General features: G+C 52.7%; 5 protein-coding genes across 5 annotated transcripts; 1 reads left to right on the forward strand and 4 right to left on the reverse strand.

Annotated features, from left to right (window-relative positions):
- Positions 1-295: 295 nt before the first annotated feature.
- On the reverse strand, positions 296-3202 carry CTRU02_213359 (fungal specific transcription factor domain-containing protein; the record flags this gene model as incomplete). The annotated part of the gene is made up of 5 exons (XM_036731597.1): positions 296-393; positions 450-1744; positions 1827-2114; positions 2167-2878; positions 3103-3202. The coding sequence occupies 5 exons, from the start codon at positions 3200-3202 to the stop codon at positions 296-298; spliced, it is 2493 nt and encodes an 830-aa protein (XP_036576596.1).
- Positions 3203-5352: 2150 nt separating this feature from the next.
- On the reverse strand, positions 5353-8483 carry CTRU02_213360 (beta-glucosidase 1 precursor; the record flags this gene model as incomplete). Its single annotated transcript, XM_070206038.1, has 4 exons — positions 5353-7122; positions 7230-7884; positions 7937-8082; positions 8397-8483. The coding sequence occupies 4 exons, from the start codon at positions 8481-8483 to the stop codon at positions 5353-5355; spliced, it is 2658 nt and encodes an 885-aa protein (XP_070060431.1).
- Positions 8484-11772: 3289 nt separating this feature from the next.
- Positions 11773-13351, reverse strand: CTRU02_213361 (delta -sterol reductase; the record flags this gene model as incomplete). Its single annotated transcript, XM_036731599.1, has 3 exons — positions 11773-12878; positions 12928-13232; positions 13296-13351. 3 exons carry the CDS (start codon positions 13349-13351, stop codon positions 11773-11775), a joined length of 1467 nt encoding a protein of 488 aa, XP_036576598.1.
- A 2201-nt stretch (positions 13352-15552) lies between these two features.
- On the forward strand, positions 15553-16686 carry CTRU02_213362 (vacuolar sorting receptor; the record flags this gene model as incomplete). Its single annotated transcript, XM_036731600.1, has 3 exons — positions 15553-15920; positions 15976-16483; positions 16537-16686. 3 exons carry the CDS (start codon positions 15553-15555, stop codon positions 16684-16686), a joined length of 1026 nt encoding a protein of 341 aa, XP_036576599.1.
- Positions 16687-16906: 220 nt separating this feature from the next.
- Positions 16907-17908, reverse strand: CTRU02_213363 (nucleoside-diphosphate-sugar; the record flags this gene model as incomplete). The annotated part of the gene is made up of 1 exon (XM_036731601.1): positions 16907-17908. The coding sequence occupies one exon, from the start codon at positions 17906-17908 to the stop codon at positions 16907-16909; it is 1002 nt and encodes a 333-aa protein (XP_036576600.1).
- Between the last annotated feature and the right edge of the window lie 185 nt (positions 17909-18093).

The following is an 18093-nucleotide window of genomic DNA, read 5'->3' on the forward strand; positions in this document are numbered from 1 at the left end:
CAATGATAGTAACAAACGCCCCCTTGACCCCTGATGGAAGCATGTGGCAGTGGATGAAATGGGTTAATATGACTTGATAAAAAGTGTGTCTCGAAAGACCCCCCCAAAAAAAAAGTTCAACCGCCCTCACCCTCTTTCCTTTGCTTTCCCCCAAAATGCGAATAATCCCTTTCAAATAAAAGCGCCTTCGGTTCTCCTTTGATACTGCGTCAAGTATGTGATTCCCATAATGAATACGTCCTTTTCGGTTCTCGTTGTTGCCTCTGGTGTCGCAGTCGTTCGGACGGGCACGTCCTTAAAAGTAGTATTGTTGTTGAGGTTGACCTGGCGGGGGCTGGGCGACGAAGTCAAAGTTCATCGTGTCGACACCGCTGTTCCACGGATCGGGAGATTCTGTGGCCGGTCAGTCATCGCTAACAGTCAGAGCCGAGGGAGAGAGGGATACGTACCCCACCATATTGATTCGTATAGATCCATTGGCGACATGTACGTTGAAGGGTCTAGGTTGGCAATGTTTTCCATGCTTACAGGGGGATATGACAAGCTGTTCTGGTTAGCAAGCGTACTTTTATCCGAGGGAAGGATGACGTACTTGGGGTTATAGTCTGGTAGGGTGGTACCGTTCTGCATTTCGGCCATGGCCAAGGCGGCATCTTGGTGAGGATCCATGCCAAACGCCTTGTTGACGTTGTTGCTGTTGCCATTGGCACCGCTGGCCATCGGGCCCATTAGCATAGGTGGCAGCGGCGTCCGCGCTCCGCTTCCTGAGCCACTTGAGTCCGTATCCTTCTTTTGCGAGGTTCCCATGATTGTGCCATGCTCATAGATGTTGCGGAGAGCAGTCAACGCCCTCCACAATGGACCTGACAGCTCAATATCCTTGTCCGTCTTGGGAATGTGCACCGACGGCGAGGTAGCTTCCTTCGCGGCTGTCGCAGACAACGCCGCGATAAGGTCGCCCTGCAGTTGGCGCACCTCGGGGCTATTCTTGGTCTCGCCCAAGATACCGAGGAGCAGCGCGGACGATAGACCATGGTAGGTGAAGGCCCAGCTGCGGGTGGGAATGACGGAGAGCTGATGCATGGCGAGGAACATGCGGACCGTCTCGGCGAGGTTGTGCTGGCACTTGTCGGACAGGTGGCGTTTTTGGTCAGGGGTGAGCTTGGTGCAGTCCCTACGCAGCGCGGGACGACAACAGACGGAGATGACGAAGGAAGTGTGCAGACGGACGGCGTAGTGCTGTAGGCGGTCGATGGCCGTCTTACACTGCTCCTTGATGCGGATGTTGGGGGCGACCATGTTGCGGAGGTTCTCGACGGCTTCGCAGTTCTCGACCATTTGTTCGTAGGACACGGTTGTAGCCACGTCTGGGTTGAGACGGCGCGAGATGATCTCGCAGAGATGGTACATGGTATCGAGGTAGCCGTACTCGCCGGCGATGGTGTGCTGAACCGTCGGGATGGGACAGCAGGGAATGTTGGTCATGGGTGGACGGTCAAAGGACAGCGACGTCAAGGTGTCGTGCCACACGCAGGTCCACCACAGCTTACGGCGGATCATCTCCTTGGACTGTCCATCGTTACGGGCGCTGTCTCTGCCGTCTGACGGGTTTGGTCGGTGAAGGCCGAGGGACTGGGCAAGCCTACATGTTAAACCGAGCAGAGCCCATGATGCCTCTGCCTTCATGTCATTGAGCAAGACAAAGCTGGTTAGTAATAGAGCCTGGATGGAGTCGAATGTGGGTCTGACAAATTTTAGGCCCGACGTTAGCAGACGGCCTTTAATTTTGATGGGGTTGCTGATCAGCCGTGGGACGAATGACTAACCTAAGTAGGAAATTTCCTAGCCTCAGAAAATGGAACGAGATTTGAATGTATTTTTGAGAGTCTCGCGTGCGGATGTGATACGGGGAGTCATGGTACTGAGAGCCCACGGCCAAAAGGGCAAAGAGAATGGCGAGCCAGGACGCAGATACGGGCTTCGGCGTCCTCGTCGCGTTGCTCGCGTTGCGGGCTCTATCTTCGAGGTACACCATGAGCTTGGACTCGAGGTCGTCAATGTCAACGACGAAACCCCAGAATTGCTGCGGCGTTTCTTTATAGGTACGGAATAGTCTAGTAGTGATCAATACATGTCGTTGGGAAGAAAGTTGGGGCATGAGCTTACTTCATGACTTCACGATCTGACGGCAGCTCCGCAGAAATCTCTCTCGTTAAGCTGTCGAGGTGCTTCGAGGACATGAGCGGGAAGGGCGCCGACGTGTCGAGGCCGAGGATAGACCTCATGTCCTGCCGTATGTCGACGCCCTCCTGGAGCTCGTTGGCCGCAGACTGCTCGCGCAGCAGCGACGGAATACTGTTTTGGCCGAGGTAGCGCGTTACGGCCTCGGGGGCCTCGGTCTCATCCACGGCTGCCGCGACTGGTCCGCCCGAAGAGGACGTTGGATTAGTATATGAACCGCTGCCCAAGAAGGAGAACGACGGCGTAGGTCCCAAGCCACCAGGGTTTAAAGCAGACGGTGCTGAGGCGGAGGCGGAGGCAGAGGACTTACCGATGGCCGTACGCGGCCAGTTCGTGCTGACGGCTTCCTGCTTCAGTGGAGGAGCGCCGGCGGCGATATCGGCGGCAGGCCCTTCGGGTGAGTGAGGCCTCTTGCGGCTGTTGGCGTTGGCGGACGTCACGGCGGTGGCGTTTCCGCTCTGGACGCTGCCGCCGTCGGTGGTGACGGAGGCGGCGGGTTTGTGGGCGTTACTGTGGGAGGCGGTGCGGTTTGGTTTGTAAGAGCACAGCTGTGGGTGTTCACGTTTGACGCAGTTTTCGCAGGGCTGCTTGTTGTCGCATTTCACCTTGCGCTGGCGACATGGCCAGCAGGCGGTGCCTAAGTAAATGTCAGATTTTGAGTCGCCGAGGTGTATGACGATGAGGGCGGATGAGTAATTCATGAAGCTCGGGATCAGCGGCAACGATGACAGACGCGCTTGAGGGAGCGGAGCTTCTGGTGAAAAGACATCTCGAGGGCAAAGACAAGCGCATATATGTAGCCAGCAAAGGCAATGACGGCGCGGGTGGGGGGGTCACTCATGATTGCTGGGTGTTACTCACCATAGCGGACCTTGCGATGAGAATGGATGATGCGGTTGGCCTCCTCGGGAGTCAGGTCGTCGATTGAGACCTGATCCGGGGTCGTCTGCGACTCAGGCATGATGAGAGGTTACTTGCTCCGTCACACTTGCATCAGATGCGGGAGCGGGCTGGAGCGCACGCGGTAGCGGGTTGAGGTGAAGGTCTGCGCTGCGCCGGCAAACTCTCATGAGAATGGGGACAGGCGCAAAAGGTGGAACCCCCTTCCAGGCCCGTCCGTCGCGGTTCACGGGATCGGGGCAACGGGTGCGGTCGGAGGCGGTAGGTGGGATTGAACGGGATCTGAATGCGGATGTCGTTCGGTACTGATGTAGTTATCTGGTGGTTGTTCGGAATCCCGATGGCCGGGTCGCAGGCGGGCTTTGAAAAGCGAGGTGGGCAGTTGGGCCGTGGAGGAAGCGTACTTTGTTGTTTGCTGTATGGTCCCCTCGTCTGCCTCTTTCGAGCCACAAACGTACATATGCGGCTCCGGTGGTGAGGGGGTGTGTAAGGGTACTAGACCGGCTAAGGTTGGCTGGATGTGTGGCTGGTAAGGAGGAGAGCTAGGAGGGGGAGGGGGGGTTTAGCGGTCGCGTCGAATGCCGAATGTTATCCGAGGGAGACGGCGAGAGATTGTGTGGTGTGGGAGAGAGGAGAAAGAAAGGATAGGTAAGGAGGAAGCTGAAAATTGTTGCTACAGGGCACACACACACAGTTGAGCACGACGAATTGCAGAACTAAGGTACTTCTTCAAAGAGGGGGGGTAGTGCTATAGGTAAGGGGGTGTCGGGAAAGGTAAAAAGAGGAAGAAAAAGGCCAGAAGGACCCAAGGGAATGAATTTGGAGAGGACGAATGCACGAAACGGGACGGAAGGTGCGGGGGCGTCCAGTGCTCTCTTCCTCCTCTCTGCCGTTGGCTATTTGCTGTTCGCTGTTGGCTGCTGTCAATTATTCTCGGCAGCTCGGGACCCTTGATTTTTGGGTTTTTTTTTCTGTCTCCTCCCAAAATAAAACCAAGAACAAGAAGTCAAGGAAGGAACACACGGCCACAATTCCCTTTGCCTTACTCATCAAGTACTTCCCGCCCCCCCAATGACTTGTCCAGTGATCACAATTCGAACCTAGCAGGTAACAGTCCAAACACTTGAGCCGTGGGCAGTGATCGCTCCAAGGCTGAAGCGGCCTCGGATCAATACACTAACCCCTAATCTGGTTAAGACCTGCTCGCTTGCCAAGGGACCCCCTCTCTGTAATGTTTGCCGGTCTTTACCCCACTTTGATGGATGTTCCAATGCTTCCAGACTGTTTTTTTTTTTTTACTTTTACTTTTACTTTGGCACCAATGTACCCCGTCACGTCCGCCCGTCCGTCTGTCCACCAACCAGGCAATTGAAGCGTTAACTAGGCTGGTTGGTCCCTGTATTTCCAACTGTGAGTGTGCGTTGTCAAATGCTTCATGTTCTCCTTGTCATAACCCACCATTGGCCACAGACCGAAGCTCGAGCCACTGGGACACGCTGTCGTCAGAGTGGAGCAGGTCTAAAGCACGGTGACCAGAAACAGATTTCGGTCTGATCTAAGCCAGTAGAGTCACCTAAGGATACTGATCGGTCCACCAGTTGCTTCTAGAATTGGCCGAAGTACCCGAAGAATTTTTCTTATCTCATGCATCTTATTATACTCGAAATTGTGATCAAGATGGATTTCATCGGGCATTAGCCATGGTTAGTCTACACTACCTCCTCTGCTTTTTTTTTTTCTCTTTCAAAGTCATGGTCGTCATCTCTTCATGTACAAGGGACATCGTGTTCATTGAGTGCAGACTTGTGGTCCCTGTTGCGTCACTCTTCCCTATTTTTCGAGTCAGTCGCAGCCACATCCCTGATTTGAACTTTTATTTCTCTGCCAGAATCCCAACTTGGAGCTACATCACTTGCGAATTATCGTTTTTTTTGGGTTTTTTTTTTTTTTTTAATTTCTTTCCGTCCTTTTTCTCTTCTATCAAGCAAATGGACAAATGAAAATGCAAACGCCTCAGCTGAATAGACCGATTACCCGAGGCACCTACTCACGAGACGCAAAAGATTCGAGCTCAAATCAGTCACAAGTAATAATAAATATACTAATAATCGGTATTAATCAAAGACCTTTCATCAAGGTAGAACTATATACTATACTAACGACGAGGACCGCCAAATATCCAGTCAAGCCTGCACAAAGGAATAAGCTAATTTATAGCGACGCACTGAGAGGCAGGTCTCTCGAAGAGCCTCCCACCCACACCTTCTTCGCATGCTGCCCAATCACCCAGTTCTGGCTCGCAGTGTCCCAGTTGCTGAGATCACGTCTGGTAATATCCGCCGTGAATGTCGCTGATGCTCCAGGAGCAAGAGGAATGCGCTCAAACCCACGCAGCACCTTGACCGGGTCGTCAGGGCCGCCGAGCGACACGTATAATTGCGCAACTTCATCGCCGGCAACGTCACCCTTGTTGGTTACAGTTGCAGTTACGGTGTAGAGGACGTCCCAAAGTTGTCGGTTTCCACCCGAACTACCAGAGGCGGCATGCTTGGGTTGGGGACCGCTCTCCAAAGCCTTGGGTGGCAGGAATTCCTCGGCAGTCTGACCAAAGTGAGGATCCTGCGACGCCTCACGAGCGTCTGAGACGTTCAACCACGGGTAGATGAACTTATAAATGTAACGGGCCTCCTTCTCGGGGAACACGTAATCGGCCAAGTTTGTGCTGTGGTTGCCAAAGGTAGGAGCGGCCGCCGTCTGGCCAGTTGTCGGTGCGTATTCTCCAGCATTTCTGTCGGTGACGACCAAGTTGGAATACTCAAACTTCGTGTACGAGAGACCAAACCCGAAGGGATAAATGGGAGCAGCACTGCTAGAGTTCTGGTACGTTCCGTTTTGGCTGCCTCCGGCCGTCGCACGATCAAAGTATCGGTAATCGATAAAGACGCCCTCGGTAAAGTCATCCTGGGGAGCGCCCTCGCCGTTGTTGGGCTTGTATAGAACGTCGGCCCCGTAGCTCTCGCGGGTTGGGCCCCAAGTGAAGGGAGACTTGCCTCCGGGGTTGACGTCGCCGTAAAGAACATCAGTGATTGAGTTTCCGGATTCTTGTCCAGGGAGGCCAGCCCAGAGGATGGCTGTGATGTTGGGGTTGTTGTACCAGTCAGTTACGAGGACGGGACCAACGGAGTGGATGACAACAATGGTGTTGTTGGACACGGAGGACACGTTCTTGATTAGTTCATCTCCAGAATTCCAGAGAGTTAGGTTCTGGCGGTCACCCTCATTTCCGCCGACGTTAATGTAGCCTTCACCGGAGTTGGCATTGACAAAAACGATAGTAGTGGCGTCTGCTTGAGAAACCAGGGCAGTGGTGGCGACTGATTCGTAGTTGCTGAGAATGCTCTCATAGCGAGTGCCGTCCTCGAGGGCGCGCTTTTGGAGCGCCTGATCCGGGGTGATGAGGTAAGGATAGTTGGAGGAACCAGATCCCCAGGCAGCAGCAAGGGTACCATCATTGCAACCACGGTCAGAGCAGCCGTTGGGACCACGAGGGTTGGGGCCAGCGTCCTCTCCAATCACGGCCAAGAACTTGGGCTTCTTCAGGGGAAGAGCACCCTCATTCTTGAGCAGCACTGTAGCCTTGGCGCCAATCTCACGGATCAAGTTGGAGTGCTCCTTGCCCTTGCGGACGTCAACGTGCTGGTTAATGGTCTGGACGTTTTCCTTGGCGTAGTATTGGAGGGGGCCAACAGTGTCCAGAGTCCATGACGAAAAGTTGATATCAGGCAGCCCTTCTACTGTATTACCGACCTTAAAAAAGGCAGCCATGATACGCAGGGCCATGTCGTCGATCCTGTACTCGGGAACGGTGCCGTTAAGAACAGCAATAGTTAGGTTGGTACCCCAGAAAGTCTGGCCAGAGTTGAAAACTGTGTCACCCGGCATGCTCATGTCCAATCTGTACAGTGTCAGTAACTGTTGTATTCTGGAAAGGGGAAAACAAGTACCCAGCAACGGCGGCACTTGCACCAGCCTGTAATATTGTCAGTCATTATCTCAGTAACGAAGAGCAGGAAAACTTGATGACATACATGCTGTGCCTGCCAATCCGACATAATAAAACCCTGGAATCCCAACTCATCCTTGAGAAGGCCGTTCAAGAGCTTCGAGTTCTGGCAGCCGTAGGAGTTGTTGACTTGCGTGTAAGAGCACATGATTGAACCAACACCGGCGCGGACGGCGTCGGCAAACGGCCACATGTAAAGTTCATGCATGGTCTTGTCATCAATGTTGGACGATAGTGACTCTGTAATGTTGTAGCCGTAGCCAATCGCTTCGGGTGCTTGTCTGAAGTGCTCCTGTTCGTTTCCAACGAAATGCTTGGCGCATGCGATGGCACCAGCATCCTGAATGCCCTTGACACTCTCAGCCATGAAGATGCCGGTCAGGTAAGGGTCAACAGAGAAACCTTCCCAGTTTCTTCCACCAGCTGGAGCCCGGCCGATAGGACCGGCGACGGGAGCCAACACGACGTCGACACCCTTGGCTCTCTGTTCGGCACCGATGGCCTCGGCTCTGCGGTATACGAGCGATCTATCCCAAGTTGCTGCAACGGTCTGACCCGAGGGAAAGACAGAGTTATAGTCGCTAAAGCGGATGCCTACCGGGCCATCCTGCATGCAAAGACCGCGCAGACCAAGCCGGGGGATTGCGCCGACGTTGCCGACACACAAGTCTGATTGCCATCTGTAGACATGTTAGCTTGTCAATTAATGGCGAGGAAAAACTAGGAACGTACCCAACTCCGGTGGTCAAATTGACCTTCTCGAGGAGGGTCAATTGAGAGACAAAGTCTTTGGCTTTGGCATATGCATCAGCCCAGCCGTCAGCATTAGGGTCCATCCATGGGGATGGGTAGACTGGAGGCGAATATGCTAGATCGCGCTTTGTCCACTGTATTAGCCTCGTGAAAGAAAACACAAGTTGGAGTTGCATGGCTGTGTATGGGTAAAGGTAGAGGCTTTGGTGAGCTGTGCTGCGAATGGTATGAGGGGGGTACGAGATGGGGTTTAACAGTAATGAAGGATTGTGTTTTGGTGACAATGGCTGACCGACCACATCATACACAATATGAGAAGGGAAATAGATTGGAATAGTAGTGAAAGGTAGTGGTGAACTGTGAGGACAACCGAAAATTTGTGGTGCCTTTCCAATTACAACAACGTGAAACCTTGGGTTTCCATGCAGCAGCGACATACCTTCTGCAGCCGTCTCTCATGCTGTATGCCAGCAGAAACGTAGTCAGTTGCCGCCAGAAGCGCAACAGCCACAGCCTGTGCCCTCATCGTGGTTCCAGTCGTTGTCGTCTTCCGTCTTAGTTGGTGGTGAACGAAAGAGCCAGTGAGAAGGGGGAACCTGAGACAGATGAGTTTAAGTTACTCCAAGCTGGGTGAATCAGCCAGGGACACGGCGCTCAATAGTACTGACACAAAAAGGCAGTATGCAAGGCGGCCGGAGACAAGCAGGAATACACAGCGTCCTCAGTGCGAAGGCTGACTCGAGCTGTGATCGTGGGAAGGAAGCACGGTGCCCTGGCCGGGAGATTGGACGAAGACGAGTGCGGGTGCGGGTGCTTTAATGTTGGTTGACAGGAACTGGGATGATGGACCCGGGATAGCTCGGGGTATGGGAAGCTGCTCTACGACGTCGTACCTTTTCCAGAGTGTATACAACGTTGTGAGGATAGCTTGCTGAGTTGGAAAGCTCTGTTGATCTTGAACCGGTCCGATGATGCAACAAGGTTGCCCTGCCTCTAAGCTGGCAAGGTATGGGTCCAGCTATATGGGCGTATGCAGTGCGGTAGCACGTTAGACGGATGCTACCCCGCCACCTTGCAGAGAAAGACCTGGGCTAATAAAGTATCCTATCAAGTCCGAGTAGGCGAGGTATCGCGTGAACTGGGTTACGCGTGTGTGGGCCAAGGAGCGGTATTGATGTGGAGTGGCGAGCTGCGGGAGACTGAGAATGTGGAATTATCAGGCGTAGCGATGGTCAGATGGACCGAGATCTGACGGTTGTTTTCAAACTAGACTGGATAAACTGCGGTTCAAGCAGCTGCATCTGTCGTTAAATGGAGACTGGAGCAAGGACAAAAAGTTCCCAAGGTTCGGAGTAGAGGAGCTCTCGAATATGAAAGGTGAAGCATGACTGGGCCTCCAGGCCAGAATCTGCATGTAGTATGTCATGACGAAAAAGGGCCGATCAGCCAGCGTGTAATGACGGACAGGGCGAGAGAAGTTGGGCAAGGCAGGGCAGGGGGCGGTTGGAAGATCAGCCATTGAGGCAGGCTACTTGGGCCGAGTGTCTCTGTAGAAAAGACCGGAAATGTTGGTAGATGGGCTCCGTTGGATCCAGTGCAGGTTGTTTGGGGCGAGTGAGCCGGCGGGCTATGTGGTGGTATGTTGTAACCGGTAAAGATGGACACGACTAAGACATGGGACAACAGAAGCCAAAGAGAAGGAACGGACGGCGATGGGCAGAGAGGTTACCGGTCAAGGTACGTATCGGCAGGTTAAATCGGAACGGGTGGAGAAGCGGGGCACCAGGGTACGTAGTAGTAGCAGGAAGCCAGAGAAGCAACGAGGGGGGAAATTTGACTCTTGCTCACTAAACACATTGAGGATTGGTCAAACTGCAGGAAGGGGGCAGCTTGAAAGGAAGAAAGAGCCAATCTGGGCAAGGTGGGCAAGAGTGAGCGGCACTGAATAATATCCCAGTCCCAGTCCTAGTCAATCACCAAAAGGCAGGCAAGACTGACCACCCTTTATCCACACACCGTGGGGAAACATGGCTGAGCGCGGAGAATTCGGGATGGCTGCATGTGCCCCGGTAGGCAGTCTCCATCCACACTTTCATGTTCCTGGACTAGAGGCCTCTCTTGGTTGATCATAGTGCATTCCCCATGAGGGGAAGAAGGCCCCTTCTATTGAGAGGTGGCGCTACGCCGTCCCGCCGTTACACATTTGCAAGGCGCTCGCCTTCTTCACATCATCACCTCTTTCCTTTTCCCACATCGTCATCACTACTGGCTCTCACACAGACTGCTTTGGTTCCATAATCCAAGGTAGCATTTAACTTCATGATTGGCAAGGTTCGACACAAGAAGTTGATCTGCCGCACGCAAGTGACTTTAACTCTCTCAATTCTTATTCAAAATAAAGGACAGGAAACCTGGCTGAGTGAGCAGACAGCGGAGTCCCAAAAAGCCCGTAAAGAAAACCAGCGTCCGCCGATCAGAATAACCGATTTCCCCACCACTTCGGCACTTACACCCTTGGCGAATCATTGCGTCCTGTGAATGTTTGTAAAAAAAAACATTCTGCCATGGTAGCCGTCATCCGAATATAGATACTGTAGCCGCTCCAAGGATGGGCACACAACTTTCTTGAACTCAAAAAAACAAAGCCTGCGCCTTACCTGAGTCGTTTATCCACCATTTCAACTTTTTTTAATATCCGTCTCATCTCACCGGCCAACCTATGCTTAACTCATCCACCCCTTTCATCTCGTTCCTTAATTGTTCTTAAAACTTACAGAGCTTCTAAAGAAAACTCTGTCGTAAGCTTTCGAGCTTTCAAAATCGGACTCGACGGGGAAGGCGCTAATTTTGACATGACGCCATGAATCTCGTTGTCAACGCATCCCCGCGTCTCGGTTGCAGCACCCTCTCACATACCACCTTTTTTGTCCCCTTCCTTCTCCATTTTCTTCCCCTCCTGTCCCCCGCACTCTAGCTCTCGCGGTTCGATCGAGACCCTTGTCCTACCCCTCACTTCATCCCCAGAACCTCTTTTTACGTGTACGGATACTCCGAACAACAGTTCAATCTGACCTTGGGCCACTAAGAGAGAGAGCAGGAGTGTTGCCCAGTCCACATAGCTCGTCCACTAACTGCAACCATGTCGCCGTCGCCCGTTGCCAAGAAGTGGGACGACCAAGGCTTTCGGCCCGTCTGAACTACCTAGTGTACAAGGTATTAATGTAGAGTAGCTCCATCGTCAGTCTCCATCTTTCGCCATCTTTCACGAGGGAGCCAAAGAGTACTGGGAAGGACACCAGACCAGCCCAGACCGCCACGACTTTTGGTTAATTGGACCTCTGGTGGTATGCTGACATTACAGGATGGGGAACAGGTAACGTTCCAATTCTTGTCTCTGAGACCAATTCTTGTCTCTGGTCTATCCGAATAAGGAGCTTATGTCTTACTGCATTATCAGTCTGTCACTGTTTGTGGACAAAAAAATGGCCTTTTCACACGCGTCACTGGGTTCGGTGAGAGATCAGTCGCAAAACTATATTTTATCACACTAATGTGACACCCCATGCTTCCACCCTTTACCCGAATACAAATGCAGCCATCACTCACGGTGCTTAGCATAGCACCAGTTTAATGTCACGAGTTTCCCCCACCGCTCTTGAGCCACAACGCCACAATCGTAACCGTGTGTCCAACGCCAATACTCAGACATTGAGTCTGGTCATGCCCCACGGGTAGCGGAAAAGGACCGAGGAAGCCCCCCCCCTTACCAGTCTACCCTGCTTCAGCATGAACTGGTTCGAGACTTGTCTTAGATCTTAATAGATGCCAGGCAAGATTCTCCACTTGACAATCTTCTTGTACTTCTCCCAGTCATCACCATACTTGCGCGAGCACTTCTCATCGTCCCGACGATCCCGGTGAATAAGCAAGATCGCGAAATAGAGGACGTAGAAGTACGTAATCGGGATTCCCCATCCGCGCGCATCACCTTGAATCACCTCGCGGCCGTCAGCCATTTTAAACGCTCCCTCAACACCAGACTGCACAAATCCACTGCCGGCGGAGACAATAGTATATCCGGCCATGCCGGTAGGCAGGGAGTACGGCCACGACTGCAGCCAATCGCCCAGGTAGTTAATGTGGCGGGCAACACCCCACCAGCCAGTGACGAGGAGGCGAGTGCCTGCCTTCGTCTCGATATACTTGAGGTGGGAAACACTAGGGTCATTGGGGTTGTTGCGGAACGCGTTTTTCTGGCTGTTGGACGCGCGGAAGATGAAGAAGGCGAATCCGATGACGCCAAAAATTCCAGCCATACCGAGCGGGCTAACTGAGACAGGGTAGACAGCAAGGTACTTCGCCTGGAGCGAATACATGAACGGGAGCCAAGCAACGTCGCCAAACGCGAGCATGAAACCGAATCCGTCGGTGATGATGTCGATCGTGGTCAAAATCGCAGGCTCGTTCCACCAGCAGTCGATGACATAAATCGTCTGAACAGCGGAGATGAAGATGATGCTATTGGTGACGAAGCCGTATGTACGGTACTGCTGGGCCATCCAGGCAAAATTTACCAAGGACCAGCCAAGAAGGCCTGGCCTAACCTCCATGAACTCCTTGATGTCAATTTCGCCAACGATGGGAATGGTAACGCGGGGGTTCAGCTCCCGTCCAATGAACCAGTCATAAACCAGGTTACCTGTCTGTCCGCCCTCGGCCAGCTCACGGTTCTCCTTGTTGCCTGGCTTTACGCTGAAGCTTCGCACGTAGACAAACGTCGCAGTGGCATAGGCGATCAACATGTTGGCAGTGACAACCTGAATATAGTTGTCGGTGATGAAGGTCCAAACAGGGAACTCGGCACCCTGGGCGATGGTACCAGCAAGACATAGGGTAAGAATGAACATGCCAGAGGCGAAGGCTGAGTTCATTAGTGATGAAACAAGGAGAAGATGACGAGGTAGACTCACAGTTGAAGCGATACCTTAGCTTGCCACCAGAAGCAAGTTGAACGCCTTCCAACTCGGTAGCAGGAAGGAAACGGTACAGCAGTGCATTGAAAAAGTAGTATCCCACAACAACACCAGTGACCTTGACACTTCCAAGGCCCCAGATTCCCTCCTCAGGCCACCCGACTTCGCGTTTGAGCTGGCTGAGAGTCAGAGTTTTAGGGCTGAGGAGAGAAGGGGCGGGGCAGCCGGAAATGTCGTTGCAGGCAAAAGCGAAAATGTAAACGAGAATTGGGAGGACAATAGAGATGCCAAAGGTACCCCAGCTATTTGTCTTATTGTCAGCACGTGTAGTTAAGTTAAATAAGATATTGATATGAGATACTTACGGTCCTCCAAAATGGTAGCCATGCGGCCTTTGCGCCGTCTCTTGCTTTACAGCCATCTTGGACTTGCGAATGTTTCAGTGTTGGTTGATAAACTGCATAGAACCAGCAACTGCGCAAGGCCGATATATGTAATATGAGCCCTCCGAGGTGAGGATACGAACACGATGGTGATGATGAGAAGCAATCGCTAGCTACGCAGCGTCAATGAGGCTGTGAGGGACAGTCGAAAGATGTTTCGTGCCCGGAGCTTTAGCTTTCCGGGTGACCTCATGGGCGCTCAATGACGCTAACGAAACTCAAGCTTAGTTTGATTGGACCCAACGCCTGGGAAGTCGAAACTGTGGAAGGCAGGCGGAGGAATGGTTCCACCGAAGCGGGGCCCGGAAAGACGTGCAAGAGCATCGGACGATATGAAGCCAAGACGGTCCGGTAGATGTTGAAATTCATCACTAGTGATTTGGAAAGATCGCGATGATGCGAGTAATTCGTATAACATGATTTGACAATGGCTGCACGGGGTGAGATATGGGATTCCCCGTTTTGCCGATGTCAGTAAGTACGTACCAATAAGGATTTGGGCTTATCACGATTACCGGACTTTGCCAAGGTCCAGCGTTTGAAGGATCCACATGCTTACTACACTGCGTGGGTAATACCTTAACAGTGCACAGTAAGTGTAGACACACAGATTGATTGATTGATTTATTCCTACTCGGTTATGAAGCCGCTCTTATGCCAGCAGCTATGCCCGGAAAGCGGGGTTTGGCAGGTAGCCGAAGCGTCGACAATGAACAGCGACGCCCCACTTCGCCCTGATGTTGCATCAGGGCCAGCTATCCCCAAGCTCCCCACTATGTTCTCTATTCTGTGTGTTTGTGCCCTCTGTTGAAGAAGTGTGTTGCTCTCCTGTCTGCTTTCTCGCTTTTGTGTTGCTCTCTAGAATGCTTGTTTTACATCCTCCTGCTTCGGTTCAGTTGGTGCTGGTAGCACCGTATCTGGTTCTTTGTACCTACAGTCTCCCCCCAGCGCTCAGCTTTGTCTCTTTGTTTTGTCCGTATCCTCCCGGACTTGTATGTGCCGTTTTCTCAGTTGCATCTGTAAATTCTTTGTTGCCTCCTGCCGGGTTCCTATGTGGCCTCTTGTTTCTTGCCTGTTGACCACTATTGCCCTCCACCACATTAGCCCAAGGGTCTTCCACGAAGCACAATGCTCCACTGACTCCGACATGTTCGATTACTGGGTATGAGAGCTCCCGCACAGATTCCGCAGACATTGTCGCGCGTTGAAGGGACACCAATCCTTCTTTGCAAAAGGGGCGACAGGGGACTAGTCTGTCTGTGGTCTGTAGTATTGTGTGGCATCGATCGTAGCATGCCTAATGCCTGGTGCTTTCTCCGTGCGGAAGGTGATACTGTTCTGTCGGACTCATCTTCGTCGTTGTAGGACGTTGCAAACTTTGTCGGGGGTGACAGGTGACCCAAAACCTGTCGGCGGCTGTTGTGTTAAAGTTGATTGTTTAGGCGCAGTCTTAGTGCTTCGTGTAGCGGCTTGTGGCTCGCCTGTAGTAGTGGTAACAGTGTTGTCTATTGATATGTCGTATTTTGCGGCTTGCTCTCAAGTTTTTCATTGTAGTCGGGGCGTGCTCTGCGGCCATCTTGGGCCCCTTTGGGACGTAGAATCAAGGCCGAGGATGGCATTGCATCGAAGGGGGCTCTGTGGCCGCGAGCACGCGTATTTGGGGCCGTTTTTGCTCCGATTTTCAAAAATTTCGTTCTCGCTGTTGTTGATGTTTTTTTCAGTGTAGACACACATGTATTGGGTAAGCATCTTTCTTTTGGACCTGCATGCTCACGTGACCTCGTGAAAATAATGCGCCTGTACGTGGAGACTGGCCTGGTGCTACAAGGAAAGACCACCCACCAATCAATGCGCCCCTTCCCGTCACTATCCTGTCCTGTAGGCATCTCCCTGTGAAAGGCTGACGAATGACCAAGTGGCTTCCGGCACTTCAATCCCTCAAAAGTGTCCTTCCAATCGCCTCCCGACACCTTGCCACGATTGTCAATTCAAATCGCATGGCATAGCATTTCCGTTCGCTTCATTTCCCCTTCTCCAGATTTACATCCTCTTTGGCAATTCATGTCATAGGTTCTCTTCGACCCACGTCCCGTCGCGCTCCCAGAGCGCTTACGATCTCTCCAACGACCATCCCGATAGCTCCCTCGACCCCTATCTATAGCAAGGGAAGACAGGAACCATGCATTTCCTGCGCTCTCCGAAAGCCCTTCTGCTCCTCACAGCAGCCGCGACAGCGAGCGCCGCCGGTACATCGACGATCTCTACCACGACTAGCATCCCGGCATGCACAGCTGCTCCGAAGAGCGGAACCGGCGCTTTTTACGACCTTCGGCCTGACATTGCGGTGACGGCTAAGGAAGGCAAGTCGTCCAAGAGCAGCGTCACGACAGACTACCACGCCAGGGGTTGGGACTATGGCCGGAATTTCACTCTCAATATTTGCGCTCCCGTTATCGATGCCGTCGAGGATGTGGTGGGGTTGAGTAAAGGTGCCTCAAAAAACGTCAGCGCATACTACACACACAATACCGAGACTTATTCGATAGGGTTCGTTACACCACCACCGTTTTTCCGTGCTAGGAAACTAACACATGCGCAATAGTCAATCAAACATGGACATCCAGATGCGTGGGCGCATACTAGTGCTCCAATACAAGGACGGCTCTCCATGCGGCGGAGGCAAGTCCAAGAGATCGGCCAACAGGTTCACCGATGATGACGACAGAACACTCATCACGGCTTCAGGTAGTGGGCAGAAGAAGGCATCCGCTGAGAAGGATGACAAGACGACCCGCCGCAAGTCGGCGACTATCTCCTTCCACTGCGACACGGAGCAAGTTGGTGGAGCAGCCCACATTTCTTTCGTCGGCTCAGATCCCGACGATTGCGCCTATTTCTTCGAAGCCCGTTCCCAGCACGCCTGCCCGAGGGCCGAGCCCCACCAGCCAGGCAGTGTCGGTCCTGGCAGTGTGTTTGCCATCATTTTCGTGATCGCTGTCATGGTGTACTTTGGAGGAGGTGTCTTCTACCAACGGACTGTTGCCCATGCTCGGGGCTGGCGACAACTACCCAACTACAGCCTCTGGGCTGGTATCTGGGGGTTTGTTAGCGTAAGTGAAAGCCCGCATTCCTCGTTGATACGGCGTTGACTAACACGCATAAGGACATGTTCGTCATTGCCACATCTTCATGTGCTCAACTTCTGCCTGGGCGACGTGGCTACCGTCACCTGTCCGGGTCGCCGAGTAGAGGACGCAACCGCGAGGATGAGAACCGATTGATAGACCAGCTCGACGAGGAGTGGGACGATTAAATTTGCGCACAGTGTCATGGCATCTGCATCTCAATTTGTTGCCTTTTGTAGTTGGGCATTGGAATTGCTTTCAGGGGATGAACGTGAGTCGCAGGCAACCACCATAGATACCCCTTGTGACAACAGACTGTATAGACGATTGATGGCTTTGATTCAATATTTTGCGCGGTGATATGACTAGGATCACTGGCTACTTTTCAACTCCGTCTTGACACTTGAGCTACAAACCAGAACGTAGTCGTTCTGCAAAGTCCTTGACAGTGGTCACTATGTCTCCGTCTTGGGCCAGCCCAAGCTTAAGCGCTTTGGACACGTCGAAAAACGCAGGCCAGCTCTCCACAATCGCCTCAATCTGCGGGTTCCTCTCCTCATTCACCCTTGCCCTAGCCTCCATACCTCCGACAACCTCTAGTGCGTTTAATATATCCGCTACAGTCACCGTGATGCCAGGCAGATTGACAACTCTCGAGAGCCCAAAACTGTCGCGAGGGGTATCCTTGATAGCAACCAAGTTGGCCACGACCGTTCTAGGCGAGCAAACCCACATGGCCAGCTCCGGCCGCACGGGCAGGATATTTTCCTCGCCCTTCAGCGACTCCCTCACAATCCCGGATGCAAACGACGATGCAGCCGCGCTCGGCGCTCCGGGACGGACGATGATTGTGGGTAACCTCACGATCCTGCCATCAAGCAGTCCGCGGCGCGAGTAATCTCCCAGCAAGGTTTCAATCATGAGCTTCTGTGTGCCATACGAAGACTGTGGTGTGGGGCACGTCGTCTCAGTGACAACCTGCCCTTCAACCGGGCCGTAGACCGCCAGGCTACTAGGGAACACTACGACAGTGCCCCGGTGAAGCGACGTAGGCTGGCGGAGCGCGTCAAGAATAAGTCTATGGCTGTCGAGGTTCACACGCAGACCGAGATCAAGGTCTGCCTCGGCGCCACCGGACATGATGCCATGAAGTAGGTAGATTGCATTGAAGCGGGAATGGTGTCCTAGGAGTGCTGCGACGGCATCGGGCGATGTAAGGTCTGTTTGGAGCGCGGTTATACGCGATGCCGCATCTGGAATAAGTGAGGCCGGAGGGATGGCGGGGGTGGTTATGTCGGTCAATGTGAGGTGAATCGTGGGTGAGGAGAGGAGGAGGGCAGCTGTCAGCTCCTGGCCTATAAAGCCTGCCGCACCCGTTATGAGAATATGGTTTGCTTCGGAGTTCATCATAGTGTTGAATTTAATTGTATAGTTCCAAGTTCAAGTTACAAGAGTAGTAGTGGTGTCGGTTGTAAAAGGTAGGTAGTCAAAAACAATTGAGCTTATGACGTATGTGTTACATGAGACGCTCTCTAATTGGAGTTTTGGCCCCTTTTCAAACAAGCTTTGTCCTGAAGACGACTTTTCAACCTCTC

The sequence above is a fragment of the Colletotrichum truncatum genome, assembly GCF_014235925.2.
Source record: "Colletotrichum truncatum strain CMES1059 chromosome Unknown Contig_0009, whole genome shotgun sequence".
NCBI classification, from domain to species: Eukaryota; Fungi; Ascomycota; class Sordariomycetes; order Glomerellales; family Glomerellaceae; genus Colletotrichum; species Colletotrichum truncatum.